The following is a 19373-nucleotide window of genomic DNA, read 5'->3' on the forward strand; positions in this document are numbered from 1 at the left end:
GTTGGCAAAGTTAAAGAAACACTGAAGAGAAAATACGATTTTTCTTATATTAGTTAATTGCTCTCTTACAATTCCAAAATCACCGAAATTGCCGCGAGAAGACGCTTGGCAAGCGAGAAAACGCGCAAAAAGAAAATGTGGGTGGCGACGCCAGTTTGAAATTCCCGTACCAAGCGCCGTGACGTTGTAGATTTTGAAGGCGTTCGACTACGTAGTTCATAATTAGTAAAAGTAAAGTACATTGTCCTCTGAGAGGACCATTGACCTAACATACCGAGTTTCAGAAAGTTTCGTCGAGCCAATGTCGCCAAAATACGAAAAATACACACCGAAATCCATGACAGTCATGCGCGGAGATTTCGGCGCGAAATTTAAAAATGAAACTTTGACCTGATTTTCTCCTCAAACCTATGACAGTGAAATGAACGACATTAGAGTTCCCAGAGTACAATTTATCAATCTAAACCGGTTCATTATTTCACTTTAGTGTCCCTTTAAGTCCAAGCTTACACGAAACCTTTCCTCCGTGCTTGTTCTCACGTAACCAGGCCGAAGATAACGAGGAGTCCTCGTGTACGACGAGTGGTCTCGGAAGCCAACAGGACCTCGCCGGTGTCCCCAGCAGAGGGAAGTGGGCGGGCAAGGCGGACTTCGTATTCGGCTGCATCAGTTACGCCGTCGGCCTGGGCAATGTCTGGCGGTTCCCATACCTCTGTTACGAGAACGGAGGTGGTGAGTAAACCATCTTATATTTACTTACTTCTGCACAAGTAGCGGGCGTGGCATTGGTGTCAAAAGCGGGTCTCTTAAGTTGCTCTGTCTTACGTGCTCTCTTATGTTGCACTTATTCAAAGACCACTTGTAGTCATTACATTTGTGCAGCACGCCAGGTTTTCCAAAAAGCACAACTTTTGTTGTCACGGCAGCACGGCCATCTTTATTTTTACGCGATGTCTGTGAAACTCTTATACTCCTAATTATATGTGAAACCTGTTAAATTTTGAGACTCAGTCAAGCTGCCTAGAACAGCTTTTAGCCCTGAAAACCACCCAGAATTTTTTGGTGAAATGAACGTTTGATTGATTGATTGATTGATTGATTGATTGATTGATTGATTGATTGATTGATTGATTGATTGATTGATTGATTGATTGATTGATTGATTGATTGTGGGCACCTGGCAATGCATAAATGGATTAATCAATCAAGATGTCCCGCCTGCGAACACCTGTCTGACTTATGCAGGTCTACATCAACACTGCTAATCGTTTGACGTTTCCGATTTGCTTCGTTTATGGCTCTGTCTCGTTGATTCGGACTCGGCGCGTTCAACCCCGCTGTAGTTTATGCAACATGCTGCTTCCTGACAACTGTCAACGTGACTGCACCGATCAGAAAGTCATCTCGTCCTTGTTCCAAAGGTGCGCGTAATCGCGCAAAACAGTGTGAAATTCCGAGACGTTGGCAGTTTGAGCCAATCAAAGAGGTTGCATGCAGTAGCCCTCTTGAGCCAATGAAAATTTAGAAGACCGCGAATGCGATGACGTGCCGCAATTTGTGTCCGGAACAGCACTACGGCAATGCACGTGTCTTATTACGCGTAGGTAGTCATATCGGACTCTGAATGACGCGTATTCTGTCCGAGTGATATGTATCAGGATAGACGGTTTCATTTCCACGCTGCGGTGCTAAATCGTCACTTCCCTTCGCAACAGGCGCACTATACCGGCCACCACGTGCCAATTGCGTGCGCCTGGCTACATGATCGCTTGTAACGCGATACGTGGTTACCGTAAGAAGAAACGGTAGCGGCGTTGCTATGGCACGGATAAGAACTAATTGCCTCAGCGGAACGTGCCGTCGTGGCAAGCTTTCTTTCCACTTCGATAAAAAAAAATTTTAAAGTAACGGCACTCCCGTGTAACCGATATACGCAAGACATTTTATCCTCGGGATAACCTTGAGCATGCCTTACATATATTTTACTTTCGGCTTCCGCGGCTGCATGAAAAGAAAGAGAGAAGGAAGTGTCAAGGAGGCAGAAGCTGTGCAAGTGTAGAACACGTTTGATGATCCTTGTACAGGGGCCGCTTTTCTTTATTCTATTTCTTCTCCTTCGTTAAATGCAAGATATGCAAATGCAGCCGGCTTTTTGAAAAATCGTAGGTAGAAAAAAATGACGGCGAGGAAGATAAAACTTTGTAATGAAAAAGATAAATAAAGCCTCACAAAGGTCTAACATAATGAGGAAAATACCAGCAGGGTAAATCCATAAATCTTTGAGACAAAAAAAAAAAGTTATAAATAATGCAAGAATGTACAGATCATGTGGGCCCAGAGAAAGCTACTGTTGACCCATAATTTATTAATCAAATTCGCGTCTTATGCAGCTTTTAAGGTCAAAATATTGACTGACGAAGATAAGGTCGCCAGCTGACCCCGAATGTGCAGATAACAGAGTAGCCACATTCTTCGATATTTAACAGTGTGCACTACGGGTACTTTGATGATCAGGACTTAAATAAGAAGCGGCAGATAGACAGTACTTCAAACTGGAATGACTTGAGGCATGCGGCCATATGAGATGTGAAATTGCCTTATCAGGACTGATGCAGGAAAAGAAGGAGAGAACAAATCCCGTATATTCTAATCCTCTGCTCAAGGTCTGCAGAGTGGCACATAATTTTTGAACAAGATGAATTAATTGAAAGAAGACTGGTTTTGTGTTGTCTCAATCTTGAACCATATGTGTGTACAGAAGTACGAAATGTAATTGGCCTGCAAGAGTATGTCGCCACTGGATCAACAATTCTGATAAACTGTGGAGCATTATCATAAAAAATTTGCACCCCACACTACTTCTGTTTAGATGGGATTCGAAGCAGTCCTACACTAATTAAAGCAACTTTATTTTAGGTTAACATACGGACAACAAAAGAACTCTGTTAGTAATACAGGGCATTGCCACACCCACACACCCACAAACACACCTATAGAAAATGTTGGTAAGTCATCACTGAACCCCTTTCTAACAGTGTACTTCCCTCTCTCTTTTTTCATGCAGGTGCATTCCTCATTCCATACTTCATTTGCCTCATCACAACAGCAATTCCCATGTTCTACCTGGAAGTAGCCATGGGCCAGTACCTGAGCCGAGGTGGCATAGGAATCTGGGGCATAGTTCCCATGTTTAAAGGTATGCTTGCTCGTCGTATTACTTGTATGAGAGTATCTTTTAGGAGACACCATAATAAACCATCATAGAGTGAACACTAATGAAGAACACAGTGTGTGTGTTCCAACCATTTCGTCCTGTCGTGTGCATTGTGCACTGTGGTTCACACACAAAGCAACTAATTTCAGCCCTCAGGCACTTTATTTCAACTGTGTGCTCTTCTTCTAATTCACCACATGTTTTTCGTTTTGCTTTCTTGTCTTGAGATCTGCACTGTTTACCATGGTATCAACTAACCAATTGCCCAATCCTCCAGTCTCATGCTTTTAGGCAAACTGCTAGATTTTATGTGCAACGCCTTCGTGCACTGTAAAGAAAGCTGTGTACCTGTGGAATCACTTGTCTTTGGAAATATAGTGTTCAGTATTGTTGTATACATGATTACTGAAAGTTATATTTGCTTTTTTCTTAATACGATAGAAAATATGATGCTTCATTTCTGTGGCTTTATTTCTAAAATTAGTATTTATAGATCAATCATGCATAATATACAGTACAGTATACAGTATAGCAGAATATATGCTGCTGTTTATTGCATTGTTGCAGGTATCGGGATCGCATCACTAACTATCGTGACGCTATCCAACATCTACTACATGGTGATCGTGGCATGGATCCTCTTCTACCTGATCTCGTCTTTCACCGAAGTGCTTCCGTGGAAACACTGTGGCAATCACTGGAACACCGAGAACTGCTGGGAGTACAACGAGACGCATGCAGCACCCCACAATAAATCTGTTACTCCAATTGTGGAGTTCTGGGAGTGAGTACAGCATTCATACTGAATAACTGTCTCTTTTGGCGCAGTTGGTTTAAGTAGTAAATAGAGCTTGCTTGACCTGCGATTCAAGAGTTCTCTTCTTTATGAGCATTTCTTTATGAGCAGACATTTAAAGGGCTCATTGCTGTTCACAATCATGATCTTTATTGTGGCAAGGTATATACAGGAGCCCCGTATGAAGGCTCAGTGTCGTCTTGTTACCCATACAGTTTTTGTCAAACCTTTTGCAATGACCATGTCACCCAATGTTGCCACAGATTAACCTAACCAAATGCTTTTCTTTGCTTTCTTCTTTCGCCACTCCTTGCCCTCTGCTGTGCTTGGCACTTTTAGAAATCACGTGCTGGGCATCTCATCAGGGTTACACGAGATGGGCAACATGCGTCTTGAGCTGGCCCTTTATCTGTTCCTGTCATGGTTCATTGTGTACATTGTGATCTGGAGAGGCCTTCATCAAAGTGGAAAGGTAATGTCATTTAGAAGAAAATCGATTAACCTGCCGAAAATGCTTTTTTTTTTCATATGAGCAGTATCTAACAAACATGGACAGTATGGTGTACATGCTCTTCAAAATCACAAAACTGCTTTACAGAGCTTTGCCGCAGCGCACTGATGTAATATAATGAAGCATATTCAGAGCTGAAGGAACTAACTGCCGTACAGTAAAGCATACCACCTGGGGCTTATATCAAATTACTGAAATACCACATTTCTGATACCCTTTGGAGTCTATATGTGGGTTTGTTTGTTCACGTCAAAGAGGCGCTGGGGTTAAATAATGACCTCTTTTTGTGAAATACATGACTAGTATTTTTATAGGCAATCTTTATCAAATGAGAAAAAGAAGATTGTGAAGCCTCATTGCCAGACAAAAATATTTAGTGGTAAGATAGTTGTCCAACTGTGATTATTTTCCTGCTACAAAAAAGCTGTGCTTTAAACTTGCAAAAGCCAACTCTGCTGCATGGAAATAAGCTGCTGGTGCCCATATGAGCTCCTGTCAAATAGTGTTATAATGCAAACATTTCTGTTACAATGCTTTCCGTATCATCTAATAACTTCGAGCATAAGTATGCACCAATTGAAACTATATTACACATCAACAGGAAAAATGCAACTTTTTTTCGATACAGTAAGCATAACGCTTGCAATGCCACTTTTACGAGCTAATATCTTTCGCCATTTGTTTTCTGATCATAAATTCATTCTTCCTGACCCAAAAACCTATGTCCTTTGCAGATTGTCTGGGTAACAGCCATCTTTCCCTACATTTGTCTCTTCGTGCTGCTTGTAAGAGGTGTCACATTACAAGGCTCAATCGATGGCCTGTTGTTCTACGTCACGCCGGACTGGAGTCAATTGCTCAAGCCAAAGGTGAGCAAAATTCCTGACAGCATCTGACTAAGCAGCTTTCCCTCTAATCCCCCCTTCCCCCAAAAGCTGCTCTAGCATGCATGATGAATAATCCATGCTGTCCCATTTGATCTTGCGCATCTTGAATAAGTGTTAAACGTTGCTGTTATCGTTGCAGCTTATTATACCGAGCTATAATATGCCTCTTCGTTTTTTTTTTCTTCTTTCTCTTCTTCTGGTGCATTCTCTGTTCAGGTATGGATTGCTGCAGGCACTCAGGTGTTCTATACTTTTGGAATTGGCGTTGGCTCGGTGGTGACGCTAGGTAGCTACAACAAGTTTCACCAGAATTTCTTCAGGTTAGAGTCCACGCCCACTTTTTCACCTTGGTGCGCTTCCACGTATCAAACGATCATCATGTTTTTGACTGCTTTCCCCATCTCCCTCGCTTGCCATTTCTCATCATGACTTGCTGCTTTCCATTACACATAACATCACATTCTTTTTAATCATTCATACTGTTTCCCACTGAACAGGAGGATTTGTGTTGAATGGAAAGTATGCGTTAAGAAAATGCATTGTAAGTTGTATGCGTTCATTGTATTTTTTTTTCAGCACCTCTTTAATTCCTTTATAAGGGTTCATTATTATGGTGACATGCCTTTCTTTTTTTTTCATTTAGGGATTTTTGAAGTCGTGTTCAGAATGTGAATTTAATAATTCGATACAACACATGTTTGTTTAGTATGAATTATCTTTTTGTAATTATAGCGTTTATTCAGCGAGTCAATTGAATCTGCATTTGCATCAATATTAATTCATTTCACCTTTTACACTTATTTAATTCATCAGCCATAAGAGTTACAAGGTGCACATTACTCAATAACGGCACAATGACAAGTACATTGGTTATTCTTTCATATGTAAGCTAGATTAAGTCATGCACGTAAAAATGCTCAGTGTGTATTGTACTGAAAGTTGGCGTTAAGGTACAGAATGTACATCATGCTTCTCCTGAACATTATATATCCTTGTCAGTGCTGTTTTAACATGAGATTACTGATGATTATTGGAAGTAATTTCATATCACTGTTTGTTGTGTAGAAAACAAAACACCGACAAACGTGAAAGGCATGGCACATAAGAACACAGTCTTTTCTTTGTCTTCTTTTGCACTCATGCAGTTGGCATTTGTGGCATTTGTTGACTCACTCAGCCTCCTCCTGCTGATTTCACTGGTCGCACATTAGCAGTGGTTGAATTAAAAACCAAGAGCAACAATTTTGTGCGATGTGACATGTCATCAGCCGCACTTGTAAAGCTAACACCATCTTGTGGAACACACCGTGCATTGCTACTACTACACTACTTTTGCTTACGATGAATGTACATTGCAAAGCCACATTTTGAATAATTCACGATTCATGTTTACTCTTACTGCCCATGGTAAGCTTGAGATTTCCGCTGTTAATCAATGAAATCTTGATATCACAACTTCTCTGTTATTGTTCATCATTGATTTATTGCCATAACCATGTCTTCTTTATGAGCACGTTGAGTCTAAACGACTTTTGTTGAAAAAGTTGCGTTCTTTGCTTTCTTGTTGCCTATTCACAGGGACTCGGCAATAGTTTGTTCCATCAATCCCCTGACGAGTCTCCTAGCCGGAACAGTCATATTCTCTGTGCTTGGTCACATGGCTTATGTAGCCGAAAAATCAGTGGGTGATGTAGTCAAATCAGGTAAGAAAACTTTAAAATCTTTCTTTACATCTCGTTACTTCGGTACATTCTTGAGTACGTTTTTACCTATCAGAAAGCAATGCTGTTTCAGAAATGTTACCTCTGTTAATCAGCATGATGCCATTATACGGTCAATACGAGATTATGGAGTTTTATGTAGTGGCTCAAAGAACTTTGGAAGCATTTTGACCACAACTTCTTGCCTTGCAATTCTACAGCAGTATGAAAAAGGTGTTTTATTCATGACAGACAACTTCGAACATACATAGGAAGGTTCTCAGCCCTAGCTGCTTTGAGAGTTTGTGTAACATATGAATGCATAAAAATTTGTCTTTTTACTGCTCCTAAGTTTATATAACACGTGATGCCAGTGATTGGCAAGACTTTAAACTTCCGCCATTATGACTGTGACTTTCACCAACCAACTCTCTTGAAGGGACAGGTTTGCTACACAAACACCAAAACAAAATGGCTATGGGGACAACCTTCACTGTAATTCATTTGTTAGAATGGTTCATATATAATGTGGAGGTTGTAGGTTTAGTTGACCCCAAAGATGAGTAGTTCTTTCATTATTTTTTTTTTATTTTTATGCATACACGTAACATTTTTTAAAAAACTTTTTTTACACTTTCCTTCACATCACTCTCTGGTGGTTTTATTTGACTGTTAAGAAATAGAGTTACTATATATGTTATTGCTGTATAGTAGCAGTATTACAAGCACAAAATGTGCTCGTTGATTGCACCAGCTCTTTCCTCCCATTGTGGTGTAACATTTTTAGGTTTCTAATTGATGGTTCTTCTATTGTCTCTGCTTGCCTCTTCAGGACCTGGTTTGGCTTTTCTCGTGTATCCTGAGGTTGTCACCCGAATGCCAGCTTCAACAGTCTGGTCGATACTGTTCTTCGTTATGCTCCTTTGTTTGGGAATAAACAGCCAGGTAAGCCTGCCTTAGCAGCCACTCCAACGTATTCTTATACTATTCCTAACATTTCCTACAATTCATTGTACATACATTTGAAAATATGTCTAAGGTCAGCAACAACCTTCGTGAACTTACTGTAACTTTAATGAGCAGGTTCAGTTGACTTCTAAAAATATAAAGCGAAATGCTACAGGTAGGCATGCTCGTCATTTACTTTTATTGTGATTGCGATTATGGGGACCCTCCAGGCAAATCTCTGCCACTGCCATCAACACGATGTTCGATATTAAGTCCAAGTGCAGTGAAATCCTATCAGGCACCACGCTATGTACGTCGTCGACGTGAGGAAAATCATGTGCATGTTAACTGAGCAGTTGGTGACTCAATACAAGCAGTCTTTCATTGTGTTCAGTTTATCAATGTCATAAGAATGTCACAAGAATGTCATATGAATGTCACAAGAGTTGGCAGTGGTGTGCAAGTTAGCCTGCGTAGCAAGTTTCTTAAATATCAATTACGCAGCTGTTGCTTTCAAATTCGGTATCACAGATATTGTGCACCTGCAAGTGCAACATTTCTGAACTGTCACTGTATAGATACACATGTACCTAAATAAAGTAAAGCTGATTCAGTGCATTTTAAATAATAAGCTATGAGCCATTGTGTGTTTTTTTGATACCTTCAGTGACAAGATTTTCTTGCAGATGCACAAATTTGCACATATGAAATATAACAGAAAACACTTTACTTTTACATAACAGTGAGTCAGCATCATGGTGCGTAGTCTACCTGCTGTACTGTTTATCTCCAATGTGTCTTAAGGCAGCCCGGCTTGACATTACTGGCTTACAAAAACATTTGATATAGGGCATTGGGTTGGGTAGATAAGGTGAATATGATCAGATTACCAAGTTTATCACTTTTTTCTCCTGTTGTCTTTTTTTACAGTTCTGTCCTTCTGAAGCAATAGTTGCTGGTATAATCGACCAATGGCCACAGCTGATTACTAGACGAAGGCTCATTACGTTCCTTATGGTCGTGTTCCAGTTTCTCCTTGGGCTTCCTATGGTCACTCAGGTATGCCATTGACACGCTACTGATTTCCTTAACTTGCGACTGTTTAAAACACACCTGTGAAGCCTCCCAAATGCTAGCACACCCTTTTGACATACTTCAGAGAATCTAAAGGAATATTAGCGTACACAGAATTACAACTACAATGTATATGCACGGCTACCGGTCAGTCAAACAGGTATTATGTCAAAAGCAAATCCACCAGCCCAGTTTTACTGTGTAAATAAGAACGTCAAAGTACTCATAATTTTATCACATTAACAATCAGGTTTCTGCATGGGGCATGCCGTTGGTTTTACAGTGAAGTGTGCAGTGATGGGCCGAGAAAGATTGTGACTAGATGTGCGCAGATTTCTTGTGTGCTAGCAAAGTGAGGGTGGCTGCGCCTGTGTGCTGTCCATGGCTAAGCTTCATAATTAACTGGTGCTCCCTATATTGGGGCTAATTTGTTAGAAGTGCCAAGGTAGGGGCCAGTTGGTTGTACATATCAACTTTTAGCGAGCTACAGGGAAACGAAAGTGCCGTAGGTAGAACGACATGGGACAACACAAGCGCAAACTAAGAACTGTATTTGTACAGACTCATCACAAAATATATACACACAAAGAACCGGGAGGCACATCAACACACACCTACACGAGGATAACTATAACTGCAATCAGATTACTCCCCTAGGAAACATGGCTACTCATTGCAGCAGGTGTCAGTGTCATACAAAATTCGATTCCACCACGATTGTATCCTGATGTAAAAACTCAAAAGAGAGGGAAATCATAGAAGCCTTCACAATGCACTACGCCGGTGTTGATATCTGTGTTAGCACACCTTCACTATCATTAACAGAAGCGGGGGTGTCGTTCATTCAGAGCAGGGAAGCTAACAGACCTCGAGACACGTGGGCGCCAGATTGCGGATAGTGTGTCGCTTGATGTATTTCTTGCGCATGCGTGAGTGCTTCTTTTTGTTCTGTTTTTGTGCCCCCATTCTTTGTGTGTATATATTTCGTCATGAGTCTGTAAAAATAAACGGTTGTTAGTTCGCACTCGTGCTGTCCCGTGTAGCTCCATCTACGTCGCTTTCGTTTTCCTGTAGCAGGCTAAAAGTTTACACTAATTTGTTGTGAATGCAAAGGAGCCAATATGGGCAGTTGCTTAATGTGGACTGTCTTTCAGTGTGCATGGTGTTCATAGTCGCGATATATCAAGGTATCCTAGATAAGTGGGACGTGATGTTTGTTTTTACTTACCTCTTTCCATGCTAATGATGACACCAGCATTGTGATAATGAGTGTTCACTCTAAGCGGCTGAGATCTGTTCAATGTAATTCGTTTGCTTTGTTATACAATGAAAGCCCCATATAATAACAAGAATGGGTTTAGCAAATTAACAAATATAATAAAATAAATCAAGACATATTTGTCATCCTTACCACAATGTAGCAAATATTTGCCTGTAATGAATATTCCATATAAGCAACATATTTTCGTGTCCAACGAGACATCGTTATTAAAGGTTCACCTGTATGCTTGGAAAGCTTTCGCTGCAACGTTCTGATTACTTTCGAGGTTTCTGTTAGTAATGTTAGTTGACATACCCTTTACTTGTTTTCTTTTTACAGGGTGGCATGTACCTTCTACAGCTGATGGACAACTATGCTGTCACTGGCATCACATTGCTATTTATAGTGTTCTTCCAGGCCGTCGCACTGTCTTGGATATACGGTGAGTAAATGTGCACAATTAACATTTCGTTATAAATTCAAGCCTTGATTGTACTTTTGTCAGCTGACAAGGCCTCTATCTTAATTTCTTTATAGGTACCAGCAACATCTCCGATAATATCAAAGAAATGCTTGGACGTCGCCCAAGCGCTCTGTTCCGGTTAAGCTGGTCATTCTTCATACCAGTCATGTGTGTGGTAAGCATGAAACAGCAGTTTTATTTTGCTTGGTCATTTCCTATCAAACCCCCTATGCTTAACTGCAGTTAGGTGCAGAATTTCAAACTTCACTTGGTTGGACAGCTAAAATTTCAAGTTTCAGTTTCTAATACTATGACCATCAAAAGAACATTAGAGAGGTCGCACTCATCTGAACCACAACTATAAAAATAAATCATAAATAACAGTTGTTCTGCTTGAATTTGTATCAAAGTCGGGGAAGGTTAGCTTGCTCGCAAGTGAAGCTACACCTGTAGAAAAGTTAACTGCCTGTAAACATGCTTTTCATTTGAAAAATATGTTATATATAGAAGAAAACATTCATATTTCAATTCAATCGTCAAGAAAATACTAATCGGACGGCATGTTTTATGTTCGCTGTATGTCATTTTTGTTATCATTGTTCACCTTTCTTGCTTATTTATGTTACGATTTACCAATACCAGTTAAATATAGTGCCTGGATGTGATGCGCCTCTTGATTTGACTGTGCAGGCCATATTCCTGTTCTCTGTGATCAAGTACCAACCAATTGTATATGCCAAGACATATGCATACCCGTGGTGGGGAGAGATGCTGGGATGGTTTATGGCACTCGCCTCCATGGTCATGATTCCTGCATACATGATCTACTTCCTCCTCTCAACACCTGGCTCCTTACGAGAGGTAAGGCAACAGTTGTAATATTGCTAGCCAGCTAATTTATAAATCTTGTAGTTAGATGTCATCATTTATCAAACAATTTTGTTTAGAATCCAAGACCAGTTTACTGTACAATGGTGGCTTGAAAAGGCACATCAGTTAGTTTAGTGGTCAGTATTGTAACTAAGCATTAATACAAGATGAAAATACTTAGCACAGCTATATAAGAATACCTTTGTAATATTCATGTAAGTATTTTAAACATCCCATGCATAATGCAGTTCACATTAAAGCAGCATTCCTGCGAACACTGGCAGCATGCAAACACAGCAGTGACATGCAAAGCAATGCTAACAACACTTTTCGTGTAATTCTATAAGTTATCCTAGAAGTGAATTGATAAGCTTAGTTTGACATTGGCCTCTCGGGAATGTCATGAGTAAAGGGGCACGGGGCGCGCGCCGGACAGCGCAAGGCGTCGATGGTGTGCGGGGAATGGAAAAATACCCGATGGTGTGCGCCCCCCGCCACGTCGACGCAAGCCATTGGCCGGAGGAAGGCGCGTGCCACGCGACCCGAACTGAGGTGCGGAACCCCGGAGGATCAAGCAGGCATTGTTCGTTGGAGTCGTCAAGAAGCAAGGTGTTGCAAGCCAGCGTCGCACCCGCGACGAGAGCAGTAGGGCTCCGTTCTGGGGGCAGCAGCACGAGAAGCTCGGGAGGGTGGCCGTCGACCTTGGTGCTATCCAAGTGAGGCTCCCCGGGCTTGCAGCAGCCCCGTCACAGCAGTTCGCAGGGCACCTACGGCACTCCCACAGCGCGGCTAGACGACGACGACGACCCACGGACAGTCACCAGAGAGCCACATCGGCAGTTCGACCCGGTGGCACCACGGGGAGACCAGGAGTTAGGCCTAACCGGACGAGACAGATGTTCTCGACAAAGGACCGGAGGACCGGCGACGAGGACGACTAGCGAGGCGGCAGCTTCGACGACGGCGACTCCCAGACGTCGAGGAGTAGCATCGACGGGACTCAGCGTCGACTTGGGCGCGGAAACGAGGCGACGGACTCACGCGAAGTAAGAACGTTCTATTCGCGTAGCTGCGTAGCTAGACCGAGACGCCATAGTGGCCAGACTTTAGGGCCAGTAGAGCCGAACTTAGTTAGGAGTGTTGGTTGGATCCTTTTGTACCGCTTAGCGTTTTTGCACAGGTTACTCCTAATTGTAATTATCTAGCGTGTTAACTTCTTGTTTGCCGTGTTGTGTTATATAAAGTTTGTTTGTCGTGACGCCACGGTCTCCCGCCTCGCTCACTCTCCCAACTCCATCACACATTGCAAGCGCTCCCGAGTTACGTGACATAATAAGTGGCGAGCCTGTGCCAGGATTTTTCCAGCGTTTGGGCCCAGTCACGTATCGTCGGGGGTTGCAAGGATGGATTGGGAGAAGTTGGCGGCCGTGGCCAAAGACTTAGGGATGGATAAGGAGGAGATGATGAGGTTTTTCGAGAACGCTCAGAAAGAGCGCGAAAGGGAGTACGAGCGTGAGGAGCAGCGCGCGCAGAAAGAGCATGAACGCGAGAAGGAGATCCTAGAACTGAAATTGAAGTTAGCAGAGATGAACGCGTGTCCGCGCAGCGACCCTAGTCGCGCGAGTACCCCGACGACGGCGTTGGCCAACTCTACCCCCACGCCGAGACAAATTTGCCCAAGAAAGCTAATGGCACCCTTCGATGAGCGAAGGGATGACCTCGATGCATATTTGCATCGGTTTGAGAGAATCGCCGTAGGGCAAGGCTGGGAGAGAAGCGAGTGGGCAAATGCCTTGAGTCTGTGTCTCGTGGGAGAGGCCTTGAGTGTGTTTGGTCGCATGCCAGCCCAAGAGTCTCTAGACTATGACATAGTAAAGAAGACTTTATTGGAGAGGTTTCGGCTAACTGCCGAAGGTTTCCGGGACAAGTTCCGAACACGTAAGCCCGAGAATTCAGAAACGGGCAAGCAGTTTGCATGTCGCCTATCCAACTACTTCGATCGTTGGATAGAATTGTCCGAGACGGAAAAAACGTACGAAGGGGTGCGCGACAGGATGGTTGGCGAACAGTTCCTAAACCGGTGCAGCAGTCAATTGGCGGTATTTTTGAAAGAAAGGAACTTGCACACGGTGGAGGAGATGGCCAAGCAGGCTGATCAGTTCATGGAGGCACAAGGGTTAAGGAATTTGGAAAAAGACAAAGACAACAGTAAGGAAGAAGGGAGCAACAGTGAGGCCCCAATGGGTAAACAAAGGGCACAGCAGCGGTGTTTCTTGTGCGACAGAATAGGGCACATAGCCATGAACTGCCGCACAAGCACTAGTCGACAAGAATCCCACGTGATATGCCAATTGTGCCAGAAAAGGGGGCACAAAGCAAACGAGTGCAGGAATAGACCGTTAGAGCATACTGCATGTGCAGTAAGGTCAGAAGAGAAGGAAGAGGTAGTCGGTGCTGTGATAGATAGGTCGGAAGGGGTTAATATGCCAGTGGTGGAAGGTAAAGTAAACGGCAAACAGGTAACGATATTGAGGGACTCAGGAGCAGATACGGTGTTAGTGAGGAGAAGCCTGGTCGATGGACGAGATTTCACGGGGAGAGTAGGAACAGTGGTTTTTGCAGATGGGTCCAAGGTGAGACTACCAGAGGCCAAGATACGGCTGGATACCCCTTACTTCGTAGGAGAAATTACGGCAAAGTGTATGGAGGATCCAATTTATGACGTGATCTTAGGAAATAGGCCAGGGGTACGAAGGGTGGACGACCCAGCGCAGCCAGGTGGCTATGTCAGGCCAAGAAAACAGTACAGGAGAAAAGAGAAGGCAAACAAAAGCCCTGAAAGCTCAGAAGCTAGAGCGAAAAATGTGGGTGGCGAAGGACAACGCGACAGTAGATCGAGAATTTTGGAGCAGGTAGGGGTAACCTCAGAGGAGTTCTCGAAAGAACAAAGGGGTGACAGAACCCTGAGGCACGCGAGAGATAGGGTTGGCCGTAAACGCACAAGAGAAGGGTTTAGAGACGGAGTGTTTTACGAATCGATCAATGATTTGATTTTCCGGAGGTTCTGGAAAAGCGGAACACTCGTCACACAATTGATGGTGCCAACATGTTATAGGCCGGCTATCTTAGAATATTGCTACGCGAGTGGGTTCAGAGATGCAAAGAACCTGCGAAGAGAAGTGACGAGAGAGGCATTTTGGCCAGGGATATATCGAGATGTGAAGCAATTTGTGAAAAGTCGCCAATGAAGCTATTGGTTGTGTCATTGTGAAGTGTGGTACCTTGATATGGATTATAGTGTTTTGGACAATGAACATGTGGTGGGTAGAACCAAGGATAGTGGTGTTGTGAAGTGCAGACAAACTGTGAGTGAAAGCGTGCGACGATGTGGTGAAGGGAAGCTGAGCCTAAGCCAAGCAAGGAAAAAGCACGCATCACAAGCTACGGGACACCATCAGAAGAGCAGAGGGCCGTAACCCCAAGGAGGAGGATGAAAGCAGTTTTTTTCGAAAAAACTCTTCAAAAGGGGGCCCAATGTCATGAGTAAAGGGGCACGGGGCGCGCGCCGGACAGCGCAAGGCGTCGATGGTGTGCGGGGAATGGAAAAATACCCGATGGTGTGCGCCCCCCGCCACGTCGACGCAAGCCATTGGCCGGAGGAAGGCGCGTGCCACGCGACCCGAACTGAGGTGCGGAACCCCGGAGGATCAAGCAGGCATTGTTCGTTGGAGTCGTCAAGAAGCAAGGTGTTGCAAGCCAGCGTCGCACCCGCGACGAGAGCAGTAGGGCTCCGTTCTGGGGGCAGCAGCACGAGAAGCTCGGGAGGGTGGCCGTCGACCTTGGTGCTATCCAAGTGAGGCTCCCCGGGCTTGCAGCAGCCCCGTCACAGCAGTTCGCAGGGCACCTACGGCACTCCCACAGCGCGGCTAGACGACGACGACGACCCACGGACAGTCACCAGAGAGCCACATCGGCAGTTCGACCCGGTGGCACCACGGGGAGACCAGGAGTTAGGCCTAACCGGACGAGACAGATGTTCTCGACAAAGGACCGGAGGACCGGCGACGAGGACGACTAGCGAGGCGGCAGCTTCGACGACGGCGACTCCCAGACGTCGAGGAGTAGCATCGACGGGACTCAGCGTCGACTTGGGCGCGGAAACGAGGCGACGGACTCACGCGAAGTAAGAACGTTCTATTCGCGTAGCTGCGTAGCTAGACCGAGACGCCATAGTGGCCAGACTTTAGGGCCAGTAGAGCCGAACTTAGTTAGGAGTGTTGGTTGGATCCTTTTGTACCGCTTAGCGTTTTTGCACAGGTTACTCCTAATTGTAATTATCTAGCGTGTTAACTTCTTGTTTGCCGTGTTGTGTTATATAAAGTTTGTTTGTCGTGACGCCACGGTCTCCCGCCTCGCTCACTCTCCCAACTCCATCACACATTGCAAGCGCTCCCGAGTTACGTGACAGGGAAATGTATCTTGACTTTTGAATTTGTTGCTGGAAGTGTTGATGTAATTATAACATTGTAGTGAGCGTGACATAATAGATGTAAGATCAGGATAGGAAAGAGAATTCAGTCTCTTACCGTTTCTTGACCAGGGTAGTGATCCGGACGTTGTTGAGTTATACCATGTTGCTGGATTTGCCATCTTGTCAAGTCTGATTAGCTGCATGGGTCTGCTATGGCCCCTGTGATGTGCCTAGGAGGATGTCGTTACAAAATTCAACAATATGGTTGAGTCCGCCTATGTCCAGGATAGCGCCCTTCGTATGACATCACAAGACTATACATTAATGAACTAACGTATGATCAAATAAATCTTGTGCTTACTTCAATGTATCCAATAATTTGTTATATCGATGCTTAACTAGTAGCAATATCGTAACAATAATTGAATGTAGTATCAAGAGTATCATATCGAAACATCGGTAATGCTACCAGTGGTTTTGTCTTCCGCAAATGATGCTTGAAAAAGACCAGTATCAGTAGTCAGGTATGAATAGATTTACATCATTTTTTATGCACAGCATGCATCACATACTGAAGGCTACAGGTGGTCTGCGAGCCAGACTGTGTGATAATGATCATGTAAATAAAGGCAGAATAGATTGATCATAAGAGTGATTAATAATCTCGCTTCGTTCTTGCCTCGCAGAGGATCCTGGCAGGTGTTACTCCACAAGTGGTGGGACATAGTGAGAAAGAGGAGAAGGAGTACACGTTTAGCAACAGAGCCCTTCAGCCATAGAGACTCAGGACCAAGTTCACCGTCGACGAGATCATCGCGCATCACTTTCATCTCATCAACCATCGCACCCATGCATTGTATCTATGCATCACCTTCGTGTACGACATCGCCTATTTTTGTGGATCAAGTGTGTCTTCACACTGCCTGCTCGACTCAACATCACCAGTAAATTATAATGCAATGCACATTCACACGTGAATGAAAACACTCTTTTTTTTTTACATATAAAAGAATCCAAAAATCCTGCGCCCTTTGTCTCTGTCTTATTCTAAATACTTTGAGAACATTGGAGGAAATTCAATAGCACGACATGTGCAATCTAAAGAATCATTAAATGGAATTAATATACTGTGAACCGAACACATGCGCCTTGGAATAGTTAGGATGACATGTTTAATGCATCTTGCCACAGTAGTTTCGTTAGAACTTAGTATTATGCATTTGTGAGCTGTATACAAGGCGAAATTATTTACCACTGCAAAAATATGAGCGCGAAAAAACCTACACGCATTACTGCATGCGAAGTGGCAAACAGGCTTTTTGTGTGCATCCGCTCAAATGAAATTTCACCGCCTTCAAAGAATTTGTCTCGTGCAAAGTGGATGCATTTGAGGACAGGATGGGCCCAAAGTTGTTAAGATATAAAAATAGCAGCCTTTACTCTCTCAGGCAATTGTGGGTTCCGCTGGTGGCTCAGTGGCTAGGACAACCTGCTGCAAAACCTGAAGTCACAGGTTTGTTTAAAGCCCACAATAACAGTAATTCATAAAGGGGGGGGGGAATCGAATGTTAAGATTATTGTTTGCTGGGACCTAAACAAAGGAACCGACACTTGCCAAAAAAAAAGCACCTGTTAGTTCGTACATCTTTTACATGCTTCGTGACATAGACGAAAGACTTACACTCGATAGTTGCGCTAGCAAAGCGAGAACTTGGAAAAATGTTTTTAAAATTCCAAGGATGAATATGTGTTAAGTTTTTCTATGGATGCGGCCACAATTCTTGCGCACTATTGGAGAATTCCTCCTAGTAGTCTCTGTACAATTTTCTTATATACGCTAGACGTCTGCACGAACGTGACACCTTTAAAGCTGGCTTTTCTGTAAGATGACTGTTTGTGGGAAGAAGCCAGCTTCTGGGATCTTGACAAGCTGAGCAAACATCGTGGACAACAGGAATGCGGTAAGATGACAACACGGGCTCTGACTGTCAAGTCGTTCATTCGCGAGACGCAAATTTGTACTAGAAAAATTGGTGAGAAGTCAATCACTGGATTGAGACTGAATGCAGATAGTGTTGGTGTTATAACAGGCGATAGCGAACTGTTGTCACATTACAATACTTTATTTATATACCGCAGTCCCATAGAGCTACTGCAGGAGTGGGTTTATGCATTACATATAACACCGAAACATTTTTCAGCGCAAATCGATTACAACTTCGGAATCATCATTATTTCAAAATCATATACACAACAGGCATATTGCACACCATCAATAAAATTATGCAAGAGATAGAGATGAAAGCGATCTAGTTTTATCGGGTAGTCATTTACAGTTTTCAGTCGTACGAGGAAATAGGCAGTACCTAAATAGGATGGTACGCGTTCGCATTGGTGCAAGGTTAGGTTTGTGGATGTTCCTCGCGGGTTTCAATTTAGCCATGATTATTCAGCTCTAGCTACTTGACAATCATTTAGCCTACACTACAGACATTAGCCATATTTTAGCGACTGCTACTAAACATCAGCCAGGGCTTACGAGTGCTAGTTAGTTAGTTAAAAGACTTTATTTGTTTATCCGGTGGACGACTATCATAGCCCCGCGAAGGGAGGATCATTGCGATGTGGCCACACATCACCTCGGCGTGACGTCTAGTAGCATGAAAAATTCCGTAGTTTAGGTCACGTTACCTAGTGAGACGCTGTTAAACCGCACCGTCTTCGATATCGGCACATGTTTTTGCCGTAAGCGAAACTTCAAATGCCGTGCCCCCCCCCCCCCCCCCTTTATTTTTTTACACAATGCTGGTGGAAGAGGCCAACCAAGAAATTGTCATAAAAATGGGAAAAGCTATAGGGAAAGAGCCTGCTTCGCAAGAAATCAATGCTGACAGTTCTCACGCCACATGGTGCTAGAGCTACAGCCGGCCACCAGCTGCATTACACCGGCAAATTAGTGTTCCTTATAAAAAAAGAAATTGGCGAAGCTTGCACTAAGCACTAAGCCGCGTAAGCCTTAAAACAGCGAGACTGGACGATTCTGAAGACTAATCTGGTTGCTTCTAGATTGTAGGCCTTATCTAGGTGATGAGGGTTGTTTCTAGGTCACTTATAAGACGTTGCTAGGCTATATTTAGGTGATGCTAAGTTGTTTCACGTCGATTCTCAGCGCAGAGAA

General features: G+C 43.6%; 1 protein-coding gene across 1 annotated transcript in view; it reads left to right on the forward strand.

The window, feature by feature from the left end:
- The window catches only part of LOC119396466 (sodium- and chloride-dependent GABA transporter 1), a 46361-nt gene extending 29142 nt beyond the window's left edge, over positions 1 to 17219 (forward strand). The window contains exons 3-15 of the mRNA XM_037663683.2: positions 549 to 732; positions 3065 to 3196; positions 3782 to 3998; positions 4350 to 4482; positions 5256 to 5390; positions 5625 to 5728; positions 6987 to 7111; positions 7941 to 8053; positions 8987 to 9115; positions 10731 to 10833; positions 10929 to 11029; positions 11545 to 11715; positions 16882 to 17219. Coding sequence (XP_037519611.1) covers positions 549 to 732; positions 3065 to 3196; positions 3782 to 3998; positions 4350 to 4482; positions 5256 to 5390; positions 5625 to 5728; positions 6987 to 7111; positions 7941 to 8053; positions 8987 to 9115; positions 10731 to 10833; positions 10929 to 11029; positions 11545 to 11715; positions 16882 to 16974 — 1740 coding nt within the window. The 3' untranslated portion in view covers positions 16975 to 17219. The remainder of the gene's footprint in view (positions 1 to 548; positions 733 to 3064; positions 3197 to 3781; positions 3999 to 4349; positions 4483 to 5255; positions 5391 to 5624; positions 5729 to 6986; positions 7112 to 7940; positions 8054 to 8986; positions 9116 to 10730; positions 10834 to 10928; positions 11030 to 11544; positions 11716 to 16881) is intronic.
- Positions 17220 to 19373: the final 2154 nt, after the last annotated feature.

Source organism: Rhipicephalus sanguineus, chromosome 6, assembly GCF_013339695.2.
Source record: "Rhipicephalus sanguineus isolate Rsan-2018 chromosome 6, BIME_Rsan_1.4, whole genome shotgun sequence".
Classification (NCBI taxonomy): Eukaryota; Metazoa; Arthropoda; class Arachnida; order Ixodida; family Ixodidae; genus Rhipicephalus; species Rhipicephalus sanguineus.